The sequence below is a fragment of the Rissa tridactyla genome, chromosome 9 (genome assembly GCF_028500815.1).
Source record: "Rissa tridactyla isolate bRisTri1 chromosome 9, bRisTri1.patW.cur.20221130, whole genome shotgun sequence".
Taxonomy (NCBI): Eukaryota; Metazoa; Chordata; class Aves; order Charadriiformes; family Laridae; genus Rissa; species Rissa tridactyla.
In genome coordinates this window covers 4,029,065-4,050,362 of record NC_071474.1, presented here as the reverse complement: position 1 = coordinate 4,050,362, position 21,298 = coordinate 4,029,065, and the positions used below count along the sequence as shown (strand labels likewise).

The following is a 21,298-nucleotide window of genomic DNA, read 5'->3' as shown; positions in this document are numbered from 1 at the left end:
TCCCCTCTGTTCCGAATTCTCGTTTGGCACATTCCCACCTCCTGGCACCTCCAGAGCAATTATGGTCCCGGACCTCGCTGCGGGCAGGGGGTGAGCAGAGAGCGCTGGGGGAAGGGGCAGGAGAAGGAAGGGGCACTTTCTGGTGCCAGGATTTAACCCGGAGGGGAGGCACGTTCAGAGGTCACACTGCCGCCACGCGAGATCACACCACCACCTATAAGGGCAAGATGTCCAGCTGTGAAGAGGGTGTAGCACCTGGGAATGCTGCGATGCTCACACAACCCCCCCAAGCACATCCAAGTGCCTCGCTTTATTTCATTTATTGTGCCAAACTCATGTTCAAAAGTGTTAGGTGGGCAAGTGCCCATTTTACTGCTCCTGCCCCCTCCCCTGTTCATGCATAGAGCAGCTGCTGTTTCCACTATAAGAAAAAGAGGAAAAAAAAAAAAAAAAGGCAAATTAAGGGAAAACTCGAAGACCACAGCTTAGTTCTTCCAACTGAATTATAACCCTGCCATTACCTGCCTAGAATATGTTTTTAATCCGGTTGGCAGAGAAAGGTCATACTGCTTAATCACATTCAAGTGCCTTCCCCTAGTAAGACAGCTCTCAGTCTCGATAAATAGCTGACACTATACACTATGACTCCTTTATATTAAAAGACATGGTATTTTTCTCATATAACACTGTATACAAGCATAAACACATTTTTATGCAGCACATTTTCTATTCTGTACGGCATCGGTTGAGGAAATATTCTGAGGGCTCTCCAAAATCCGAAGAGGGTGCACGTCGCGTGCGCTCCGTCCCTGCGCTCCCGTCCCGCTCGCTCCAGTGGGACCAGCACCCGGACCAGCCGGCGGGAACCCACCCGACAGGCCCCCACAGTTTAGATTCTTAACGAGATTAACAAAACTGTAATCCTATCTTTAAATGACGAAAAAGCCAAGTCCTTGGAGCGGCGAACTGTTTTGTGTGCGTACTGAATAGATATTGTCCTTTTAGAATAAAGAAGCTTAAAACAAAGAGAAAAGTTTCTTCCACATATGGGACTCTACCCTATAGAGGAAAGAGGGACAATCTTGCATTATAACCACTTCTTTTTCCCCAACAGTTTTGATCTCCAGTTTTTCCACAGTGGTGAGCCCGCTCTAATACTTACAGGATGTACCTTCTACGTTATATATTCTTTACCGTATTTTAAAATACTAGTTAAAGTGGTGAACTACTTCCCAAGTGCTCCAGAGACTTTAATTATGAATGTTCCAGTACTTAAACTGATACTTTAAAAACTACCCAGGCACTGGAAAATGAGCATACTTCATATATTCAAGGTAACAGACTCACGGTGGAAAAAATCTAGCTGGGCAACCAGCAGCATTTGTCTCTGTCACAGTATTTCCAGCACCGCTGCATTTTCCCAAGTGATGCAGAAACTCCTTCCCCAGCTCCAGCACCCACTTTTATTTTTCCCCTCCCCATCCTCTTCTGGTCCTACCACGGCCCAGTCCCAACCTTTTCTCCCAGCTGAATCACTCGCAAGATGCCAGTTCAAGGGACAAAAGTATGTCACCGCTTGCTCCTTGCTGGAAAGCCAGCCCAACATTGCCATCCTACGGCCTGGCCCCGCAGTGCAGCGACCGCTGCCCTTCCCAGCCTCTGCCTTTCCCAGCCTGGAACCCCAGCTGGGGCTTTGGAGGGGGTGGAAAACCCTCCTGCTCCCCACGCAGCTCCCCAGTTGCCTGCTCAAGCCTCCCCTTCCCATCGGCTGGGCGGCGGGAGCAGCGCTGCCGTGGTGTCCGCAAAGCCGTTGAGGGTTGCAACGCGGAGGGGAAGGGGATGGATTTTCGCATCATGGAGGGGAAGGGGATGGATTTTTAACGTGCTTCCACCAGACCACAGTCAACAAACCAGTGAAAAAGCCTAGAACGTGTATGTAAAAAGCAAGCGTCAAGATGCAATATACCTAAGAAGCAGAACAGCTAACAACGTGGCAACTACCTCACCTAAGAAGCAATAAGCCAAGTTTACAGGGAATGTTACGCCTTCCAGCACGTGATTAAGTAAAGCTTTAGGACCCAGCTTTGGGTTGGTTGTGTTGTGTTGTTTGTTTTGGTTTTTTTATTTGAAAGTGCATCTTTTAAGCCAACTTAACAGTAGCTCCCCCTTTTAATGCACACAACAGAGCAGCAGAACTAGATGGAAAGGCCAGGTATTTCAGTGTATCCGTTTTCCTTCCGTTCTCTTCAAATAGAATGTTCTAAGTTCTTTCCCTTGCCCTCCCTGCATTAATATCACCCTCAGTACCAGCTCTGAAGCTGCGCTCAGTGCGCAGCACAAAGAATCTTGATTTGTAAACGACGGTAGACACAGAGAGAAGAATGAAATTATTAATTTATCAGCAGAGATCTTGCTCCGTGCTGAAAGTGCTTTTTAGCAGGTATGCACATCAAAACACAAAGGATCACCGAAAATAAAACAGACATTAGAGCAGCGGCTGCCCACCTGCCAGCCCACCGCAACAGGAATCTGCAGTGAAAATGTGCGTATTCCCCACCAAAACTGAGCTGAGGAGACCTATTCCGTTGCAGCCATTGGTCGCTTCATGAAAACTGATGGAAGTTTTTGAAGTCGCTGGCTCTGGAGCTGGGAATATGGGCAGGGTGTGTGTCAGGCTTGGAACAGCTGGCTTGGATGCTCGCACAAAGTCAGCTACAACGGCGCAAGCGGGCCAGGACACCACCCAGCCAGCAGCCGTATGCTTTTCCTTTGTGGTTGCAGAGCTGTTCCAAAAGCTTAAGCTTTCATTCCAAAAGGGGGAAAAAAAAAAAAATTAAAAAAAGAAAAACAAAAAACAACGCAAGGCTTCAGCCCATCCAAGTCTAGACTGGCTTTTTCTACAGTTGGAAATAATATAGTTTCAGTGTTCAGCGACAGCGTGGACAGAAACACGCCGTGCCCTGCTCTTGGCTAACCTGGTCCCCAAAGAGGTGTCACTTTTTTAGCCTGTACGAGGGCAAAAACCATCCAAAGGGTGGATCTGATCCGATGTAGAGATGTGTGCTGATGTGCAGCCAGGCTTGAAAAACCACTGGCAAAACGTACGGGAGACTGTCACGCTGGATGCCACCCTCCTTCGGAGAGCTCTCTGCGTGCAAGCACTCTCTTTAGTCATCTTCCTGGGGAGAGGGGGGGAAGACACAAAACCCAAGAAAAACCAACCCAACCCCCTGAGCCAAGTACTGGCACAATCTAAGGAGGACACCAGACTAGGCACAGAGCAACTGCCGAACAGCCTAATTCCTTGAGTTTTGAGTCAAAACAGTACAGAACTGTATAAAACACAGTAGATTAGGTTTGTTGGAACTCACATTTCACACCTGCCTTCAGTCTCTGCTAGGAGAGCAGTTCCTTGCAGATATGGGTAAAACTATCACTTTCATTCACACTCATCTTTGATTAACACACAGGTAATTTCGGAAAGCCCAGGAATAGCTCTGCTGACAGACTCCCAGTTTGCCCTCACTCCCCCAAGTTCATCTTCTGTTGCTCATTATTAAAAATTTCCAGTATAAGAAACTTATTTTTTTTTAAACAACTAAGTATGCAATATCACTCAAAAGCTTTCCCTCATTTCACAATGTTTTTAAAAGGCATAAATAAAGCCAAATAAATTTTACGAGTGTGACAGCATGGATTTTTGTTCAGTTTTAATCCCAGTGCTCAATATCTCCTGATGAATAGTTAAGAGAACTATGCATAAACTAGACCTCATCTGCAATTTAAAGAAAAAAAAAAAACCAACTTTGTTCCTCCAGCATATAAATCATCTGGAAGGCAATGAACAATACTTAGCTGCGTTTAATTTAAATTAACATTTTCATGATTTTTTTGTCCCTCTGAACACTTGCTTGACTTAGGATTTTTCAATAGCCAAACCAGATTACTCTTCAGCTGCTAAATAATGTTATACAGCAGTTAAATAGCATTGCATTAACTCTAAGTTTGTTAGCTAGCTTCTTCCAGACAAAGATATTTCCAGAACATCTGCATCAGTGGAGTAGAAGGCTTCTTGCATAACTGCTGTAAGTGGGGGGGGAAAAAAAATAATCTTCTGAATGCTTTTTAATACGATCTTTCATCATTCAAGTTCTTGGGAATTCATACCATAATAGGAATAATGCATTCATTAAATAGTTCACTTTCACCTAATGCTTTCTGCATGCTTCACTCTTAAGCTATAAAGCAACCTTCCCATACTTCTTTGTGGTCAAGGGAGAGCTTTCTATTTGAAGTCAGAGGAAAAACCCTTCCATCTGCTGGTGTAGGTCGCGAGCCAAAAGAGAAGTTTTGCAAACTGAGGTTCTTCCTCCCATCCTGTTCAATAGCTTAGAAGTGGCTGATCAAGAAAAACTTAGGGGCTTGAGGATTAAAATAAAAAAAAAAAAAAAAAAAAAAAAAAAAAAAATCGAGGGAGAGAGAGGGTTGGCGTTTCCAGAAATATGTAAATCACTTCATTCTCACTGGATATGTCTTCATAAATCTTAGAATTGGGCAAAAATCCATCTCCCCAGTCCTAGCCAGAAGCAAGTCTTGAGACACAGAGAAAGATTAGCATATGCTCAGTTCAGACCTGCTTATTTATTTCTTAAAGTTTTTTTACTGAATTAAATCAACCCGTCCTTACCATTTTGTCAACACAAGGAATTCTGCTTCTTTAAGACAACAATCTCCCCTGGCTGTTTTTCTGAAGACAAAACCTCCGTTGCCTGTTTCCCCAACACACGGGGAAAACGTTCCCCAGAGGCACAAGCAAGATAACAACTTAGTCCTCTTTACTGATGAAGAATCTTCAGATCTTGAAAATATCCTTCCCCACCTCTATTTTTTTTGCCTCGTTAAAGATTAAAACCTGAAGTTACATACTCCGGTCTGTGTTACAACAATGGAAATTGAAGTTTACATACCAAAACGCACAGAAGCCAGGAAATGAAAACCAGTTTCTGTAGGAACATTAATAACCTTCTCACTTCATCTTCTACACACACTTCATGGGTCTAAAGTAAAAGGTTCTTAGCCTTTCCGTTTCATTAGCCGGCAACTTTAAAACTCACTGGTAACATGGTACTGTTACATTTACAGTCAAGAGAAAAATCAGGGATCAGCTGACATATAGAGCAGTACCTGTATACATACAAACAGTGTATTCAAAGTTGGCCCTCGTACCTATTGACAACACAAATATTCCAAGCCTAAGAATTTAGAAAGAAGTGTTCAAGCAGCCCTAAGCTACGCTAATGAAACACCGATATATACTTTAATGCCTATATACAAGCTCAGTAACAGTAATTGGAGACGAGGACCCTTGTCATACGCTGACAGGAACTGTTTCACTCTTTATCAAGGACAGCCTGGATTCCACTCGTCTTTTGTATTTTGTGCTAGAGCGAGTATCAAGGGCATGGGATGTTTGGAAAGCTCAATTATGATGACCGGCTCTAATTTCATTTTCTATTGACAGTGCTGGATATACACCAGAAGGATGAAGACCACTCTTCACAGCCCTTCACTCTCAGGTTTCACACGTCTGCCAGCCAGAGGCCCTTTTTCAGCACAAACCATCCTCAGCTTCTGTGCTGCGCAAGCCGGCAGCAGGGTAAGAACACACCTTGGCATCCAGCTGGGCTATTCGGGATAGCCATGCAGCCAGGCCGTCAGTGCCCATCCTCAGACACGTCCAGAACAGAGGGTGGTACAAAGTAAGCTGTTAATGTCCCCAAGGTGTAACCCTGACACTGCACTGGTAAGCCATAGACAGTCCTGCTGCCCACAACACACCGATCTCAGCACGGTTTGCAGCTTCTCTTTTCCCTTTGAATATCTTGCAACATCTGAGTTGACCATGCCTACGTATCCCCTCCTCCACAAGCCGTATTTGTCAACAGTAATTTGGAAATAAACCCTCTCTGCTCTATTAGAGCAAAGGCCTTTGTTATGCGTTTTCTTGATTTAGATTCAAATACAGCTGATGCGCTTAACAACCAGTAACGCAGCCTGTCCAACTTCAGAACCACTTACTGTTACTGGGGTGGGGAAGAGGACGGCGTGTTTCACTTTTTAAACTTGGGAAAACTTGATTTGGTCTTAACCTGAAGGTGATTATTCTAAAATCATGATTTGGAACACAGACCACCCAAATAAAACAAACCTTTTAAAACCCAAAAAGATCAGCTGAAAAAACCCTTTTTTTATGGAGGTAGTCAAATGAAAATCATTTCATTTGATCTCTCGTCTTGCTTTACACACATCTATTGCACTAAAACACACGCCTTCTATATAAAAAGATGCTGTAGAAAACCAGAAGATTGTAAATACTAGATTTATGATTTGTTTGCAATTATATTTAATATTAATAGTATTTTGTTTTTACAAAGCAGTTGAAATAATAAAAAAAAAAAGAATAGCAAGAACCCCCCCGTCTGCTGTCTAGCATCAGTAATCCTCACTGGTTTGTTTACCATTTATAAGGAAAACATCATTCAAGGTAGCTTGTCACAGAGACTCTTCTGCAAAACTGGCCTGCTGTGCAAATCCGTGGCATTTATCAGTTCATCTTTTTTTTCCTGAAATTCTGAAAGTTCCTGCTCCTAAAATTCAAGATACCTGCTGATGGTAACGTTCTTTCCCTCTAAAGTACCTTCCAGCCAAACACAGTAGATCTGGTAACACATCTGAGGATGGTAAATATCCTCATTTTACAAAAGTAAACCAAGCGTACATAATTAAATTTGCCTGAGGCCAGTCTTTTGAATAGCCATCCACAGAACCCAGATCTCACAATCCCAGGTGATTCACCTTGGCTGGAGACTACGCTTCCCCTCTACAGAAGAGTAAAAATGAACTGATTACACTGAAATTGTTTCTTTCTTCATCCTCTCTAAGAGGATCAGGTATTTTTCTTGGGTGGTACCAGCTTCCGCACTACTGTTTGGAAATGGTGTAAATCTGTTTTCAAGTTAACACCTGCACTAAGCCCCATCCCAAAGGAGTCACTGTGACACGCAAACTGTAGGCAGTTAGACAGTGGGTAAGATCAAGCCTGCTAGTGACGTGAGACACTAGGGAGGGTTAGCCTCATCCACCTGCTGACGGGCCTCTCCGGCCGGGTCTCCAGGAACAAGTTCCGCCTCCTTCTCCAGAGAGAGGGTTATAGCCTAGGAGTACAGAGAAGAAATCCACCATATCAATATTCATTCTCAACAGGCCTTCACCAACACACAAGAAACACCAAAAATAAATTTCGCAATGATTTGCCCCTTGTTTATACTTACTACATAGGCAGCATTTTAAGGAAAATGAAAGCAGAGAAAATAACCAGACTTGAAATGGTTTATTTTTGTAGTGCTAACAGTAAAAGCCATTGCAAAACACTTGTGTTTTAACTTGATCAATTAGGATTAAATTAAATTGAAATTAATTATAACTTAATTTCTCTGAGTCTGCATTAAAGCTTTAATGCTGTGCTGTACAGTAAACTCTTACAGTAAATTCTGTAAGAGTATCTGTGTTCCGAGAGCCCTAATAGTTAGGGACATAAAATAATCTTTTATTCTGGTCCTGCAAGGAATACTCTGAAGGTCAAAAGGTGGATCCACTCATTACTATGGTAAGATTTTTTAAAAAATAATTTGAAAAGGCAAGTATATATGGAGTAAGGAAAACAGATACTTTAGTTGAACCTCCTAATGCTATAACTATAGGCAACTTCATTTTATGAATATGTACTTGGAAAGATACAACTTGGCAAGTGTCCTCAATTTGTTCTGTACAAGGCAAAAAAAAAAAGAGAAAACTGAAAACCTAGCAGCTCTGCTAACCCAGCAGGTTTCAAAGCAACCTGTTCCACTGAAACTGCATTCATCACCTCCATCTTTGAAGTTTGTTTTTCTCATACTAGCCAAGTTCTGCTTTCTAGCTTAATTCAGCAGCTGAACAGTACAGATGGTTCTTTAACTTCGTGCTGATCTACCTCATGAGAAGATCAGAGACCTCTAATTCTATCGTCTGTTACTAAAGCAAAGATTCAGCTTAGGATGAAACTGGGACAGGCAGCAGCTAAAAGGGTGCTTATGCCCAGCTGCCCTGATCCTGGTTCCTAGCACAGCTATTCCCCATTCTTTCTCATCCCCCATAGAGGTAAATATCCCATGCAAGAGCTATAAAGGATATATGTCAGTATCAGACATTAGACTGCACTCATATTAAACAACACAAGATGAATCAATCGGTCAGTTTCTTCAGACGTTGTCAACAGCTGTCAGTAAAAATACTCAAAAGCAGAACTTTCAGCACTGAACTATTATTGAGGTTTAATATGTTTAATCGAGAATCTTCAGGTTTCACACACTTAATCAAATGACTTCGCACTGCACCCCAACCCTTTTAGTCTGATACGATTAAGGCTGTTAGGTGATCCCCTCTGCCATGGAAAACTGTAATTAAAGTATTACACCCAAATTAGCACTTGCAGGTACGGCACAGGAGAGAACGCAGACCAGCTGCATGGCCAATATACGGCAGTGATGCTAACGTGGGCTTTGTAAGGCCACAGAAAGCAGTTCATCCACCAAGATGATTTCAGTGGCTGACAGTTTAATGGTAAGACCCTCTGGTGATTTCCGAGAACTGCTAAGAGTTTATATATCTGCAGGATTTAGGTATTCAATGGGTTGTTATTGTGGTATCTAGTGAAAAAGACCACATTTTGCTGAAGTCTCTCATCTTCCTGAATCTACATAATACAAAGTAAAACATCGTCTTCCTGCATTTAGTCAGTACTACAGAAAGACCAGAAATTAAATTATTGGACTTCTACAATAATGTGGGAGGGATCTCAGAAATATTCTAAGACTCTGTAATTGTGAGTGACAAAATCTCAGTAATTATGGCAAAAGCATTTACAAGAAAACTGAAACACTGCTTCCCCAGGGAAAAGCACCATAAAAACATCCTGCTACGTTTTGCACAAAGTGCAAAGCAGACCCCACTGATTAGAGACAAAGAGCTCATTTGTAAGGCACATTTTGTTTCCTCCTTGAAGAAGAGAAAAAATACGTACAATGACTATGTATGCAGCTGGATAAATGCTCTGTTTCAAGCTCAGAATATCTTAAGGGTTTCAAACTTACCACCTCCTCGCAAGGGCTTTTTGTTTGGTTTAGATTTCGGGACTGCTGATGAGGTGGAAGCACCAGATTCTACTTCTTGCTGTTCAAAAAAGCAAGAGTTACTCAGAATTTAATCAACGTGAATTTCAGCTAATCTAATCACATAAACATAATTGTAACCTGATTAACACCGCAGTTGTTACCTGATTCAGTTTCAGGTTTCCTTTATAGCTTTTTCCTTCTTGCATGCTTTCCCACATTGCTATCTTCTGCCTTCGTTTCTCTTCTTCAAGCTAAGGAACAAATCCAGGATACGCAAAACTAAGATTTCAGAATTAATAGGACTGCCAGTGCTACAGAAACAGCTACAACAGAGGCATCAAAACCCAAAGGATCTATCTTTATCTGATGCAGTATCTCCGAGCTGATGGAAGCATTTACTTTTTTAAGCACCCACGTCTTCCCAACAACAGAACAACAACCCCTCTTCAACATATGCAGACTGTGTCTGCAGCTTTGACCACTTCATGCTTAAAAACATTTTGAAAGTAAAACAGAACCAAGTGACAAGCTTAAGTGCTGAGTTTATAAGTACTGGGTAAAGAATATTGCATATGAAATTAATGCACAATGTAGGGTTCTACAGAAGAAAATGTGTTTTTCAAATGAACAAGACAGCCAGATACATATTTACATCCCAATATACATTATCAACAGTTCTCCCAGCTCTCTTCTAAAGCAATTTATCCACAAAATCAAATAAATTAATGGTTAAGACAGACTGCCGCCTTCTTGAAAAACAGAAAGGAAATTAGGCAGCTACTCCAGCCTGTCAAAGAAAAAGAAAGCAAAGCCCCGCAAGTCCAACCACACTAGACCTAGACTTTCTACAGAGTGGCTATTTTCTTCCACAATGCAACTTTTTCTTCCTTTTTAACTGCCAATATTTCTTGAAGCATCAGCTATAAACTGAGGTGTGAATGTATCTGACTGCAGAAGTAAAAACAGAAGAAGAGCTGGGATTAACGAGCAATATTATTGCTACGCTGATCACATCCACCTTTCTACGCTTCCCCACACAGCAATATGCTGCTACTCATTATCTCAAGCTGTAGTTCAAACCATTAAATCACAGCAATGCTAAGCTACATTTCTAAGAACTTCCATTTGCCATTAAGAACAGAAAATACATCTATGCAGTAGTACAATTAATCTAAATGCCAGGAAATCCCCTCCAGCCATTCACTGTACATATATCTATGTTTCTGTAGGTACAGATTTACCCATTAAAAATAAAAAAAAGTAGTATCAGGCCCACAGTGCCCACCACACACAATTACTTGTGGACCAGCAAGTGCCACAGAGATTAATTACTTCAGGAAGGAGCAGAATACTACATGCATCAATCATTCTAATCAACGAAGAGCATCAAGACATCGGGTCAGCACAGAATATAAGTACGTGCTTGCATCACTGGAGGTCCATCATGATACCTACAGCTTGTTACTGCTCCGTGGATCAAACGATATCAAAAGTGGTTCAGGTAAAGGAGGGGGGAAAAGCCCACCACCCACATTCCAGCAGAGAGAGTAAGTCTCCTATACTTCTGGTATCTAGCATGGAATAAACCTTTCTAAAACAGCAGCAAAGTACTTGGTGACAAATTTATGAGTTAAAGAAACGCCCTCTGGTTACCTGTCTTTGTTTTTCTTTGTATCTTTCTGCTTGTGCGTTCAACTCCTCTTGCATCCTGAGGCGAGCTGCTGCCAAAGCTTCCTGCCTTCTTACCACCACATCAGGTTCTAGGAAATTGGGAGAGAGTTTGCAAAGCTATTCAAAATAAATTCTAAGTGGTCTCCTCAAAGAACTGTAATAAGGAAAAGGCTCACATCTCTCCCTGCAGCTCTTTTGCAGAATATCACAGCTCAACATCAGTTTCCACCTAATCTTTTACAGCAATTTATATGCTGATTTAAATTTCATAACATTTTAATATTTTCAGAGCAATTACCTTTAATGGGATTTTAATGAATAAAGACACCGATGCAATGAACCCATAAAAAATTAAAATTCACACTTCTAGGATACTTGCTTCTATTTCTGAAGGATTTGTTTGACACAAATAATTTTAGAAATATCACCCATGCTTTGCAGGGATTCCATTTTTACGCAGAGAACTTCTTTTACGCAGAAGTATGAGGCAACCAGCCCACATTCACTCCTACTCCTTTTGGCAACTGGTCCTGCTTGTTTCATTACAGCAGTGAAGCAGTGGCAGATTTAACATGCTCCATCAGCAGAGAAATTACTTACAAATATCAAACATATCTCAAGAGAAAACTGGCAGCCTCCGAAAATCTACATTGAGTCACTACTTCTCTTCATGATTGGCCTTTAGAGAAGTTAAAAGAAAAATTATATCTGAACAAAGGCAAATATTGCTCTCTTTTTTTGCAGAAGCTGAAGTATCTCTACACTCGTTTATCTCCCTATATGTTTGCTACCATCCAGTAATGAACACATAAAAGAAATTTCAGTAACTTTCAGAAATTTTATAGGCAGTTTTGGCAATTAAATCAAGATTTAATTAGCATCACAAACAAACAACAGTAGGATCAGGGCACGTAAGTAATATTTTCTGGGACCCCATGTAGTGTGATGCCAATATGCCAAAGGTATCAGCGCCAAGCACTTATTGTTTTGGCAGATATTTAAGTACAGCTTGTGCTTTACGGCAGTGAGTCTCCAAGCGAGGCAGGATCATGACTGTGTAAGATTTTACAACCTATGCCACACTTCAGAAGATAACACAGACAAGAGGCACTTACACCCCAAATGTACACAGCCTGCCAGAGTAGGAAGTGCGAAGGAATAATTGAAAGATTATGAATATTAATAAAAAATATATTATTAAACAAAAAGGTTTTTTCACCAGTAATAAGATTTGTACGTTTTGTTTTTCTTTGAGAAATCTGGAAGCTATTTGACAACTGACCACAACCCATTTGAACCAGGTGGTTCTCTCAGCTTCTGCACTACTGAAGACCAGCTATTCCCTTGTTCTGCAACGTACCACTCCTTCTCTCCCAACCACATTACTTTGGGACACAATCCTTTCTAGACATAACGTATTAAAAACACTTCTCTTGGTCCAACCTTTACCTACCGATCTCTTCAGTAATATGATCTGTACGCTTTTGTGGGCCTGAACAGTTATCCTGAGCGTTGCTCACTGTTAAAATACTTCAGAACTGGATTTCTCTTTGGTTGTTTTTAAGCAACGGCTCCGTGTGTGTGGATCTGAGCAGCTGTCAGACATCACGACTGCGGAGCGCTTGCAGGGAACCAGAAGAGACACCAGCACCACCCCGTCCAGCTCTGAAGAGCAAGCAAACATTTACTCACCCACAGCTGCGTCAGCTGCTGCCGACTGGCCGCTCGGCCGGGCCGCCAGGCCCTGGGATATCTTCTGGATGAGGAAATAGATGGCGACAGCGGCCAGGAGAATGTACCAGCCATAGCTGGACAGCAGGGAGCCCACTGGGACGGGAACAAGCCGTAGGTGAGAGCAGGTTGGAGGGGAGGGAGCCCACCCAGCTAGTAGGCGAGAACGCCCGGCCGGGCCCCAGCTCCTCTCCTCAGCGGGCAGACCGAGTCCGCCGGACCCCCCTCCGCCGGGCGCCCCAGCGCCCCGCCACCCCTGCACCCGCCCTGCCCTGCCCTCCCCGCCGTTCCCCGGCCCCTCACCCGTGTGCTGCAGGACCTCGAGGCCGCCCCGGCCCAACGCCGCCTGCCCCGGGCCGGCCGCGGGCCCGCCGCCCCCCAGCTCCATCGCCCGCCGCCGACGCCGCCTCACGTCCGGGAGCCGCCCCGCGCCCCCGCCAGCTGCGCCAATCACCGCCCTCCTCGTCCTACACCACCTCGAAAGCCGAGAACCAATGAGAACGCCAGGCTTCCCCTCGCGGGCCAATTGGCAGCGAGTAAAGAGGGTGACATCATGTCTATCCCGGCCAATGGGAGGAACGGAGGGGCGCAGGGGGACCAATCAGGGCGTGAAGGGGGGGCTCCCCCTCTTCTCGCCGCTATGGCCGCCCCTGCCGCGCTCCGCTGCAGCCCGGCCGGCGCTGGGGAGGCCGCACCACGGGGAGAAAAAGAAACGTTCGTTTATTGAAGGCCGAAATGCGCAAGGACGGGGTGCGGGGGGAGGGTTGCCCGCGGCGGCGCCGGCCCGAGCCCCCCTGCAGGGAGAGGCAGCGGGCCCGGGCCTACGATCCGTTGGGAACCGCGTCTTCCTCCATTTCTTCCTCAGCCTCCTCTGACGGGCCTGGAAGGACACGAGACGCCAGGGGTTACTGCAAACGTCAGCTCGCTCTGCCACGGGGGCAACGTGGCAGGGTTAATTTCCTGGGGGGTTAATTTCACGAGGGGTTAATTTCCACCCCTCTGAAGCAGGGCAGTAATAGTGTGAACTCTAAAACACAGCAGGAAAAAAAACCCTACATAACTAATACAGGGAAAAGAGGGGATATTGCCAGTCTGACGTCAAGATTCATCCACACCAACCTCTGAGAGATCACAGAGACTCTCCTGTACCCCCACCGAGGCACTAATGCTCAACAACCAAGGCCAGATATACTTTGTAATTAATCTCATTTTTTTAAGTAGCTGGGATGAACTGTTTGGAGTTGGCCAATACAGCGAAGTACCTGGGGCTGACATTTGGCACCTTGCTCTCGAGGGAGCCCAGTGTAACAGCCCTCAACTGCACTCCAGTGGCCAGGCGGCCAGTATACTGATGGCAAGAGTCTTACAGATGCCATCCTCAATTGTTCAGTCTATAAAATTATACTCATTTTAAAAAGGTTTTTTTCAACTCTCCAACTGTTTGGCCTTTCCAGCGTAGCTCCCTACTGAGATCACGTATAGAATCAGGAAGCAATGAAGCGAGGTAGATTTTGTTTGGGAAACAAAAGTAATAAAAGCGCAGAGTGACCTGATTTTCGTTCTCTGCCGGGGATCTGACCAGCCTGTAGTAAGCCTTTCAGTCGCTCCACTTCAGCCAGAGTTGTGGCATTTGCTATAGCAGTCTAAAAAACAGACAAAAGAACACGATGAATCTTCACATACAGTATTTCAGTCTGTTTAGAATAAACATAAACCCAAGATTTTTTCCAGTTAAGTGAAGCTAAGCCTCTATAGAAAGTTCTACAAATGACAAAATACAATCTTACTTCCCCCTCACTAAACAAGCTGCTCTATCCCGGGAGAGCTCTAAGCTCAGACCAAAATTTCATTTAAGTTCTTAAAAACCACATATATCCTAACAGATGAAAAATGACAGAAAAAGCACCTAACCCACAGTTAGGACCCGCTGTTCTATTCGTCTGAATAGAGCCAGGGGTTGCCAGGAGGAAGGAAACATTTGTTCAGATCCACGACGGTTTCTTTTCCACTGCTTTTGCCCACGTGTGCCGTCTTGACAGATTTACCTTTATTGCCTCAACGTCCCCTGGGGAGGGCCCGGCTTTCTTTTTGTCAGTTGGCAAACCAGCACCTGGATTGAAGCTTCAAAGGAAAAAAAGAGAGACTCATTACATCCTTTGAAGGGCATGCGCTTCTCTCGCTCCCAAACTAGGTTTGGAAGCATTTCATTCAATCAAGTGTAGTATCTTATCTTTGTTAACAAACTGATACAGTGAAGAGTTGCCTCCTTCAGAAACACCAGCAACTTGTCCTCGCTCTCCCATTCCCCCCCCCACCTCCTTTTCATCTGCTCATAAAGAGAGGCAGAGCTTAACTTTATAAATTAAGCAGTTGACAAAAGCTATTTGTTTTGGATGTTGTTGAACACTCAGGTGGTTTGTTGTCATTAGAAAAGCAGGGTGGATAAATAAGAGTAACTGAAATGGGGTTTCCTGTTCTTATATGTCTAATACGTTATTATAACGGCCTATATTTAAAGCCTACACTAGACTGGATGCAATCTTGGCACTTGCAAGAAAAAGCTTAGCTGCTTCTGCTTTAAAAAAAAAAAAAAAAAAAAAAGGAAAAATTTGTAGTCTGTGAAAATGGATGTAATCAGCTGGAAAGAATTTCCTGAAGTGCTGACCCAGCATCAGTGCTGCAACCTCTTCTGCAGCTACAGAAACACTTTCTTCGTATCTATTTGAACTATTTTGATTGAGTTGAGTTCAACTATATTGAACTATTTAGTTCAATACTTGTTCTTACAAGTATTTGTAAGTATATTACAATACACGTACTTGTTCTATCACAGACCTGAACCTCTTTCCACTCAAAAACCAGAGCGAGAGTCCATCTATTATAGTTTTAAATGCTAAATATGTTCAAGATATTTTTTTATTTAACTATGACTTTGGAAATGGCTGTTGCCATACATGATACGAATTCTCATTTCTGAACAGGTTGATGAAGGATTAAACAAAACACACAGCGCACCACTTGAGAATTAAGCTAAATAAGCATATATTTGTAATAGCTTAGCTAAAGCTTTTCATCTGCATTTATCCTCCTAATTACAGCAGATTTTACAGTTTGTATTCCCTAGGAAAACGAGAGATTTTAGTTACCAATTATCGAGGGAAAAAAAACAAAGCAAAACAAACAATGGCCAACTCTCTGAAGTTAAATAACAAAAAGAAAAAATAAAATGAAGATTTCCTGCTTGTTGACTTAAATCAACCCACCCTGACCAAATCTCTCTTTCAAAACTATTGCTGAGATGTATTCACCACCATCCAAAAATGGGGATGCTTGGATAAGGCACTTCTGACTACCAAAGCTTTTAAAGCATCCTGCCAGTAGCTGATATTTCAGTTTACTGCCTAATTGCGCACAGAAAGAAAGTGGTGTTTCTGAAGGAGAATGCCAGTGTAAATTTGGTTTTTTTATCTTACGTTTTTGTTCTCCTGGCAATATCCTTTGCAAGCTGTGCACCCCGTTTGCCCTTGAACATTTTCTCTGCCTCCTGTCGCTCCTACAGCGATACCACACACACAAAGTTAATTTTAGAACATTGCATTTTGCAAAGCTTCTGTCCTTGCAAAGAAAAGATGCTTTGGCTCAGCTTCATCAGTGAACATTGGTACGTGGAGACCAGACGTAAGAACAAGCACATAAACATCACTCAAATGCTCAGACTCGAGATATATCAACCTCATGCTCTTAAAAGTAAGAACTCTCTCCCACACTCATCTCCACTGAGAGCAGAGCGCTCTGTTCCGATCGCTCATTTCTTTCTCTAGAGGTCTGTCTTTCTACCAACACCAGAGCACCAGAAAATAATCAGACTAAACAAACCAAAGGTAGTAAAACTCAATTAAACAGACTACTTCCTTAACAAAATAAAACCACGAAAGAAAACAATGAGCATGTTTTAGAGCCACTTACAATACACAGTTCTGATAAAATTTACAGCTATGGCAAAAAACTCAGTTACCACTGAATTTTCAAGAACGTAACAAGAAAAGAGGTGTTCAACTTGTGCTGAATCAGAAGAAAAGATACTTACTTTGAGTTTCACTTTTTGAAAATCCAGCACTCTGACCTGGGGAACTTTGTGGATCACATATAATCTGTAATGCTTCTTATTTGTTACAGGGTTCCTTAAAATGCTACGAAGTAAATTAAGGTTATAAAGAGATTCTTAATATTTTAAAATATACTGAAATATATTAATATAAATGCATTCATGTACCTTCTGTTATAATAAACAACAAACACCACCATTAAATAAGCCAAGCGACAGCGTTCTCTGATATTATGAAAACTATAGTAAAAACTTGCACTTTATTTTATCAATTAGGTAGATTTTAATGAGGAAGAACATAAAGAACAACCTCAAAATATTAAAAAAACCCCAAATAACTAAACTGTCACACTGCCCACCTGGACACTGATCAACCAAAAAAATCATAGGACAGATTGCTTTTCTTTTTTTGTCCCTCACATCAAACGTAACATTACTGAAAAGTTGTTGTTTACATGTGTTTTAAAGTATTTTGTAACAACAGTTTAAACCTTTAGTTTTCAGGTTTTTAAAGGTTAAGGTTACGTCAATGCTTGCATATTGGTTTATAGAGATGTTACGTCTCATTGGTCCAACAGTGTCAGTAATAAAAAGCCTGACACATTAAATACTACATATTTCTGAAGAGTAGTGGAAACGTTGTTTATTGATTCAATTTTTAAGCGTAAAGAATCTGTCACAGCTCTTAAAAAGGAAAGCATTCCAGATCAAAGCAAAGAGACAGGCCAGCAGCAGAGTTCGAACAGCAGAGGAGGAGTAGCTTTTCTTTTCAAGATTACGTACCTCAGGTAAGTCAGCGATTTAATAGTTGATAACGGATCCAGTTCACCCTACATAATGGGAACACAGTAAGTATTCCTAGGTCCATTTTAGTGAGAATCACAGATTTGAAAACAAAGTTCCTGAACTCACATCTATTTTAGAGACCAATTAGAATTACTGCCATTAGTTTAACAGGAAAACCGCTAAGACTTTGTGGCTGCTGTTCCATTGCATGCTGCAAATTATGTTCATTAAAATATCTACATCACTAACTACCAGCAAACCCGTATGATATTACTCTAAAGGGAAACAAAAAAGGCTAATTAGAAAGATGAATAGTACCAATTATTACCAAAAGCATATGACACCACTCTCAGGAAAAAGGTTAATTAGAAAGATGGCAAACACGAATTTAAGCTTGTTAAGATTTATGCTGCATCGATAGCTTACCAATTCAGCAATGTTGTTGTTGGTAAGAATGAGCTCCGTCAGGCTGGGCAGAGCCTGTTCCAGGCTTTCACCAATCCGACTAAAGAACAAAAACCAAAGGTTTAACTTAGTCCAGAAATTAGCAATGGCGAAAAGACAACAGAAATATGATAACACAGAGGATCTTCTTGTAAAACAACCCAATCTAACACTGGCAGAAGTTTGGGTTAGCAGCCCCCACAATACTTTTTCTAATAAATACCAGCTGTCAATGTAAGAGCATTGGATACAAAATGAGATTTATGCTCATTCACTTGCAGGTATCCCCGTTTTCTTGTCTTTATGGGGATGGTACTGAAATCCAAAGTTCTGGTCAGATTCCAATTGTCATTGTCCCTCTGAAAAATGATGACTGACCTGGGACAAACTTTTACAAATCAGGCAACTTCAGGAGGGCCTAAGCAGTAGTCAATGCTGATTTTTTTTCTCCCACAAAACATGCTTCTACACGTACCCAGCACTGAAAGATGCGCACACACATCTCTCCCAAGAGCATTTTCCTCCACCCCCGGGTCCCATCTGGCCAAACTACAACAGCTTACCAAATCCTATTGTTATTCATCAGAAGAGTTTTCAGCCTTCTCAACAGAGGGAACCCATCCAGTTTACGGATCTCATTGTCAGAGAAATCAATTGCATCAAACTGGTCCAGAGTAGCACCCAAGTTCTCAATAACAGGGATTTTATAGCCTGGGGAGAGAGTGCAAGACAGGAATCAGATGGTGCCCACAAGAGAGTGGAACAAGCCACAGACAGTGCACAGGGGGCATATCTGGATGGACTAAGGATGCAGATAATCTCAGTCAAAACACCTCTGGAGCAACTGTCCTCCCCACCACACATAGACCAAACTCTCCCCCTCAAAGCCAACCGCCCCCACAGCCTTCTCAAGGCATCCCTCTTCCTCCCCCAACACCCCAACTCCCTCCCTGTACCCATCCCCTCGGCCCAAACCCACCTTTCCACCACATCCCTTGTGTGGATTTCCCTCACCCCCAACACCGCAGGTTCCTCCGACATTTCACCCCAAATTCCCATTCCATTCCACCCCACCCCACTCCATCCCATCCCATCCCATTCCACCCACCACCCCAGGTTCCGCTGCCGCCGGAATCTCTTTAACCGCCCCCCGAGCGCCCCACTCACTGCAGGCCCCTTCAGCAACCTCCCCCCCGGCTTCCCCCGTCCTGCCGCCGCCCCTCCTCCCGCTGCAGGCCCACCACAGGCTTCATCCCTCTCCCCTCCCGCAGGCCCCTTCCCGGTACAGGCCGCATCGCTTCCACGACCCCCCCGGCCCCCCATCCGAGCCCGGCCGAGCCCGCGCACCGCGCAGGTCGAGCTCTCGGTCGCGGACGGCGTTGGTGTACTGCGCCGCCTGCTCGATCAGCTCCGCCGTCAGCTTCACCATCCCGCCGGGCTCCGCCGCTCAGCTCCACACCGCGCCGCTCCCCGCCGCGCCGGACCGCCGCTAGGCCGCGCCGCGCCGCGCCGCGCCAGGCCGACCAGCCGAGCGCCGAGCTCAGCCAGGCCGACCAGCCGAGCGCCGAAGCGCCGCCGCACCGCCCACCCTCTCCTCTCCCCGAGATGGCGGCGCTGAAAGGAGCGCGGCGGCGGCCTCCCCCCGCCCCAGCCCGGGCAGCCCCTGCTCCCCCACCTCCCCCGGGCTCCGGCGGCAGCCCGGTGTCGGGCAGGCCCAGGCCGCGCCCCTTCAGAGGGTGCCGAGGCCGCTGCCTTCTGATGGGGAGCAGAGGGGAGCCCTGCGGCCCCCTCCCAGCCAGGAACCTTTCGTCCTTCCTCGGTCTCCTCCTCCGCCTGACCCCCTTAAAGCTGTTTTCATGGTAATTTCATGTACAGTTGAAGCCCCGCGGCTGCAGGGAGGGCCGGGGCCGTGCTGCTCGAGCAGCGGCTATCGGCCGGCCGTGGCAGCGGCAGCGCTTCGGCCGCCGGGCAGCAGAGGGACCCGGCGGCCCGCGGACGCGGCCCCCGTTCAGACCGGCAGCACCGGTACTCCCGGTGCCGGCAGGCCGCTGGCACCAGACCCGCTCCTTGCTGAGGTGAGGGTCCCCCGCGCTGCCCTGGGCCCCCCCCAGGCCGCCCTGCAGCCCCACAGGTGGGCAAGGGCCGCAGGCAGGGCCCAGCGCCCGAGCAGCGGTCAACAAACTGAGGAGGGGCTTGGCTTTGCCATCAGTAGCATCCTAACACAGCACAAAGATGGCACCAGAGGTTCCCCGCTCATCCAGGCACAGCCTAAGGGTGCATAAATGGAGGCAGAGCAGGTTGGGAGCCGGCTCCACACAGACGACTGGCAGCCAGCGGGCTGCTGGCCTTTGGGCAGAGTTGGCTTAGCCGGTGGGATGGTGCGTGTTTGAACACGTGCCGCTCCCTTCCCGCTTCCCAGCCTCCCGCAGCAATGACAGCTCTTGGTGGGTTTTCTCCTCCACCCAAGTAGCAGCTCAGCCTTCGCTCCTGGATATAGGGTTGCCCATAAACACCTTCCCCCTGCAGCATTTGAGACAGTTGCGCTGGCGCTTCCACGCGTGTTCTTGCTCTTGGGGAAGCTGCGTTGGGCTGGGAACGCGTCACAGGCCGTGGCATGACATTCACCCTTCACCTGTGAGACAAAACGCGCTTTCAAGTGTCACTACATCCCCTCTTACCCAGTTCAGGGTTTTGGAGATGTCCTGGTTTGCGTGACACAGGACTAATTTCTCTTCTAATGCTTGGGAAACCTGCACTTTCGGAATACTCTAGTGACTGAATTTGTGACAATATTTACTTTATAGCCAGCTATGCTATGTGGCATTCAAGGTCTCAGTGTTTTCAAGCCTTGGCTGGTGCAGGGATGAAGAGGAGTGAGAACCCAGGCACTTGACCCAAGCTGGCCAACAGGATATTTCATACCATGAACATACCATTCAATATAAATTAGAAAGTTTGTTGCGTAGTGCTCTCTCTCCCTTGATGATGGCACTCCAGAGAACTTATCATCCCAGTGCTGGAGCCCCGAGTCCTTCCCTTCCTCCCAAAGCTGTGGCGCTCGCAGTGTCCCACGTTTGCTGTCCCCTCCTGGGAGCGCACAGCTTCCTGCACACGGAATGGGCTGAGTATGATCCTTGTCTATTTTGTATTGGTATCAGGATCAATACTGGTTCTTTAGTATTATTGATGTTAATTTTTTAGTCTTATCCTATTAAATCTATTTATATTTCAACCCTTGTGTTTCCATGTTTGTCCCCGATTCCCCTTCCCGGGTGGGGAGGGATCATCGGGTGATAGAATAATTGTCTAAACGACAATAAATTGTTGTGGGTTTCTCCATAACAGGGGAACA

The 21,298-nt window shown here is 44.8% G+C and overlaps 2 protein-coding genes across 2 annotated transcripts; both read right to left on the bottom strand.

The window, feature by feature from the left end:
• Positions 1-6,379: 6,379 nt before the first annotated feature.
• SELENOS (selenoprotein S) lies at positions 6,380-13,177 on the bottom strand. Its single transcript, XM_054214659.1, has 6 exons — positions 12,915-13,177; positions 12,573-12,707; positions 10,863-10,969; positions 9,371-9,460; positions 9,189-9,267; positions 6,380-7,214 (listed from the first exon to the last, which is right to left on the bottom strand). Exons 1-6 carry the CDS (start codon positions 12,997-12,999, stop codon positions 7,135-7,137), a joined length of 576 nt encoding a protein of 191 aa, XP_054070634.1. The 5' UTR covers positions 13,000-13,177; the 3' UTR covers positions 6,380-7,134.
• Positions 13,178-13,313: 136 nt separating this feature from the next.
• On the bottom strand, positions 13,314-19,468 carry SNRPA1 (small nuclear ribonucleoprotein polypeptide A'). Its single transcript, XM_054214658.1, has 9 exons — positions 19,294-19,468; positions 18,510-18,657; positions 17,929-18,007; positions 17,500-17,546; positions 16,699-16,801; positions 16,085-16,164; positions 14,657-14,732; positions 14,161-14,254; positions 13,314-13,491 (listed from the first exon to the last, which is right to left on the bottom strand). Exons 1-9 carry the CDS (start codon positions 19,373-19,375, stop codon positions 13,433-13,435), a joined length of 768 nt encoding a protein of 255 aa, XP_054070633.1. The 5' UTR covers positions 19,376-19,468; the 3' UTR covers positions 13,314-13,432.
• Positions 19,469-21,298: the final 1,830 nt, after the last annotated feature.

What these genes read in the sequence shown, in the direction of transcription:
- SELENOS (XM_054214659.1), bottom strand. Translation starts at nt 12,999, where the DNA reads ATGGAGCTGGGGGGCGGCGGGCCCGCGGCCGGCCCGGGGCAGGCGGCG. An exon ending in GAAACCTGAAACTGAATCAG is followed by an intron (nt 9,268 to 9,370) that starts GTAACAACTGCG and finishes TTTTTTGAACAG; the next exon opens with CAAGAAGTAGAATCTGGTGC. An exon ending in AAAGCCCTTGCGAGGAGGTG is followed by an intron (nt 7,215 to 9,188) that starts GTAAGTTTGAAA and finishes CTGTACTCCTAG; the next exon opens with GCTATAACCCTCTCTCTGGA.
- SNRPA1 (XM_054214658.1), bottom strand. Translation starts at nt 19,375, where the DNA reads ATGGTGAAGCTGACGGCGGAGCTGATCGAGCAGGCGGCGCAGTACACC. An exon ending in AAATCGCTGACTTACCTGAG is followed by an intron (nt 16,802 to 17,499) that starts GTACGTAATCTT and finishes TTTACTTCGTAG; the next exon opens with CATTTTAAGGAACCCTGTAA. An exon ending in GGGACGTTGAGGCAATAAAG is followed by an intron (nt 14,255 to 14,656) that starts GTAAATCTGTCA and finishes TCTGTTTTTTAG; the next exon opens with ACTGCTATAGCAAATGCCAC.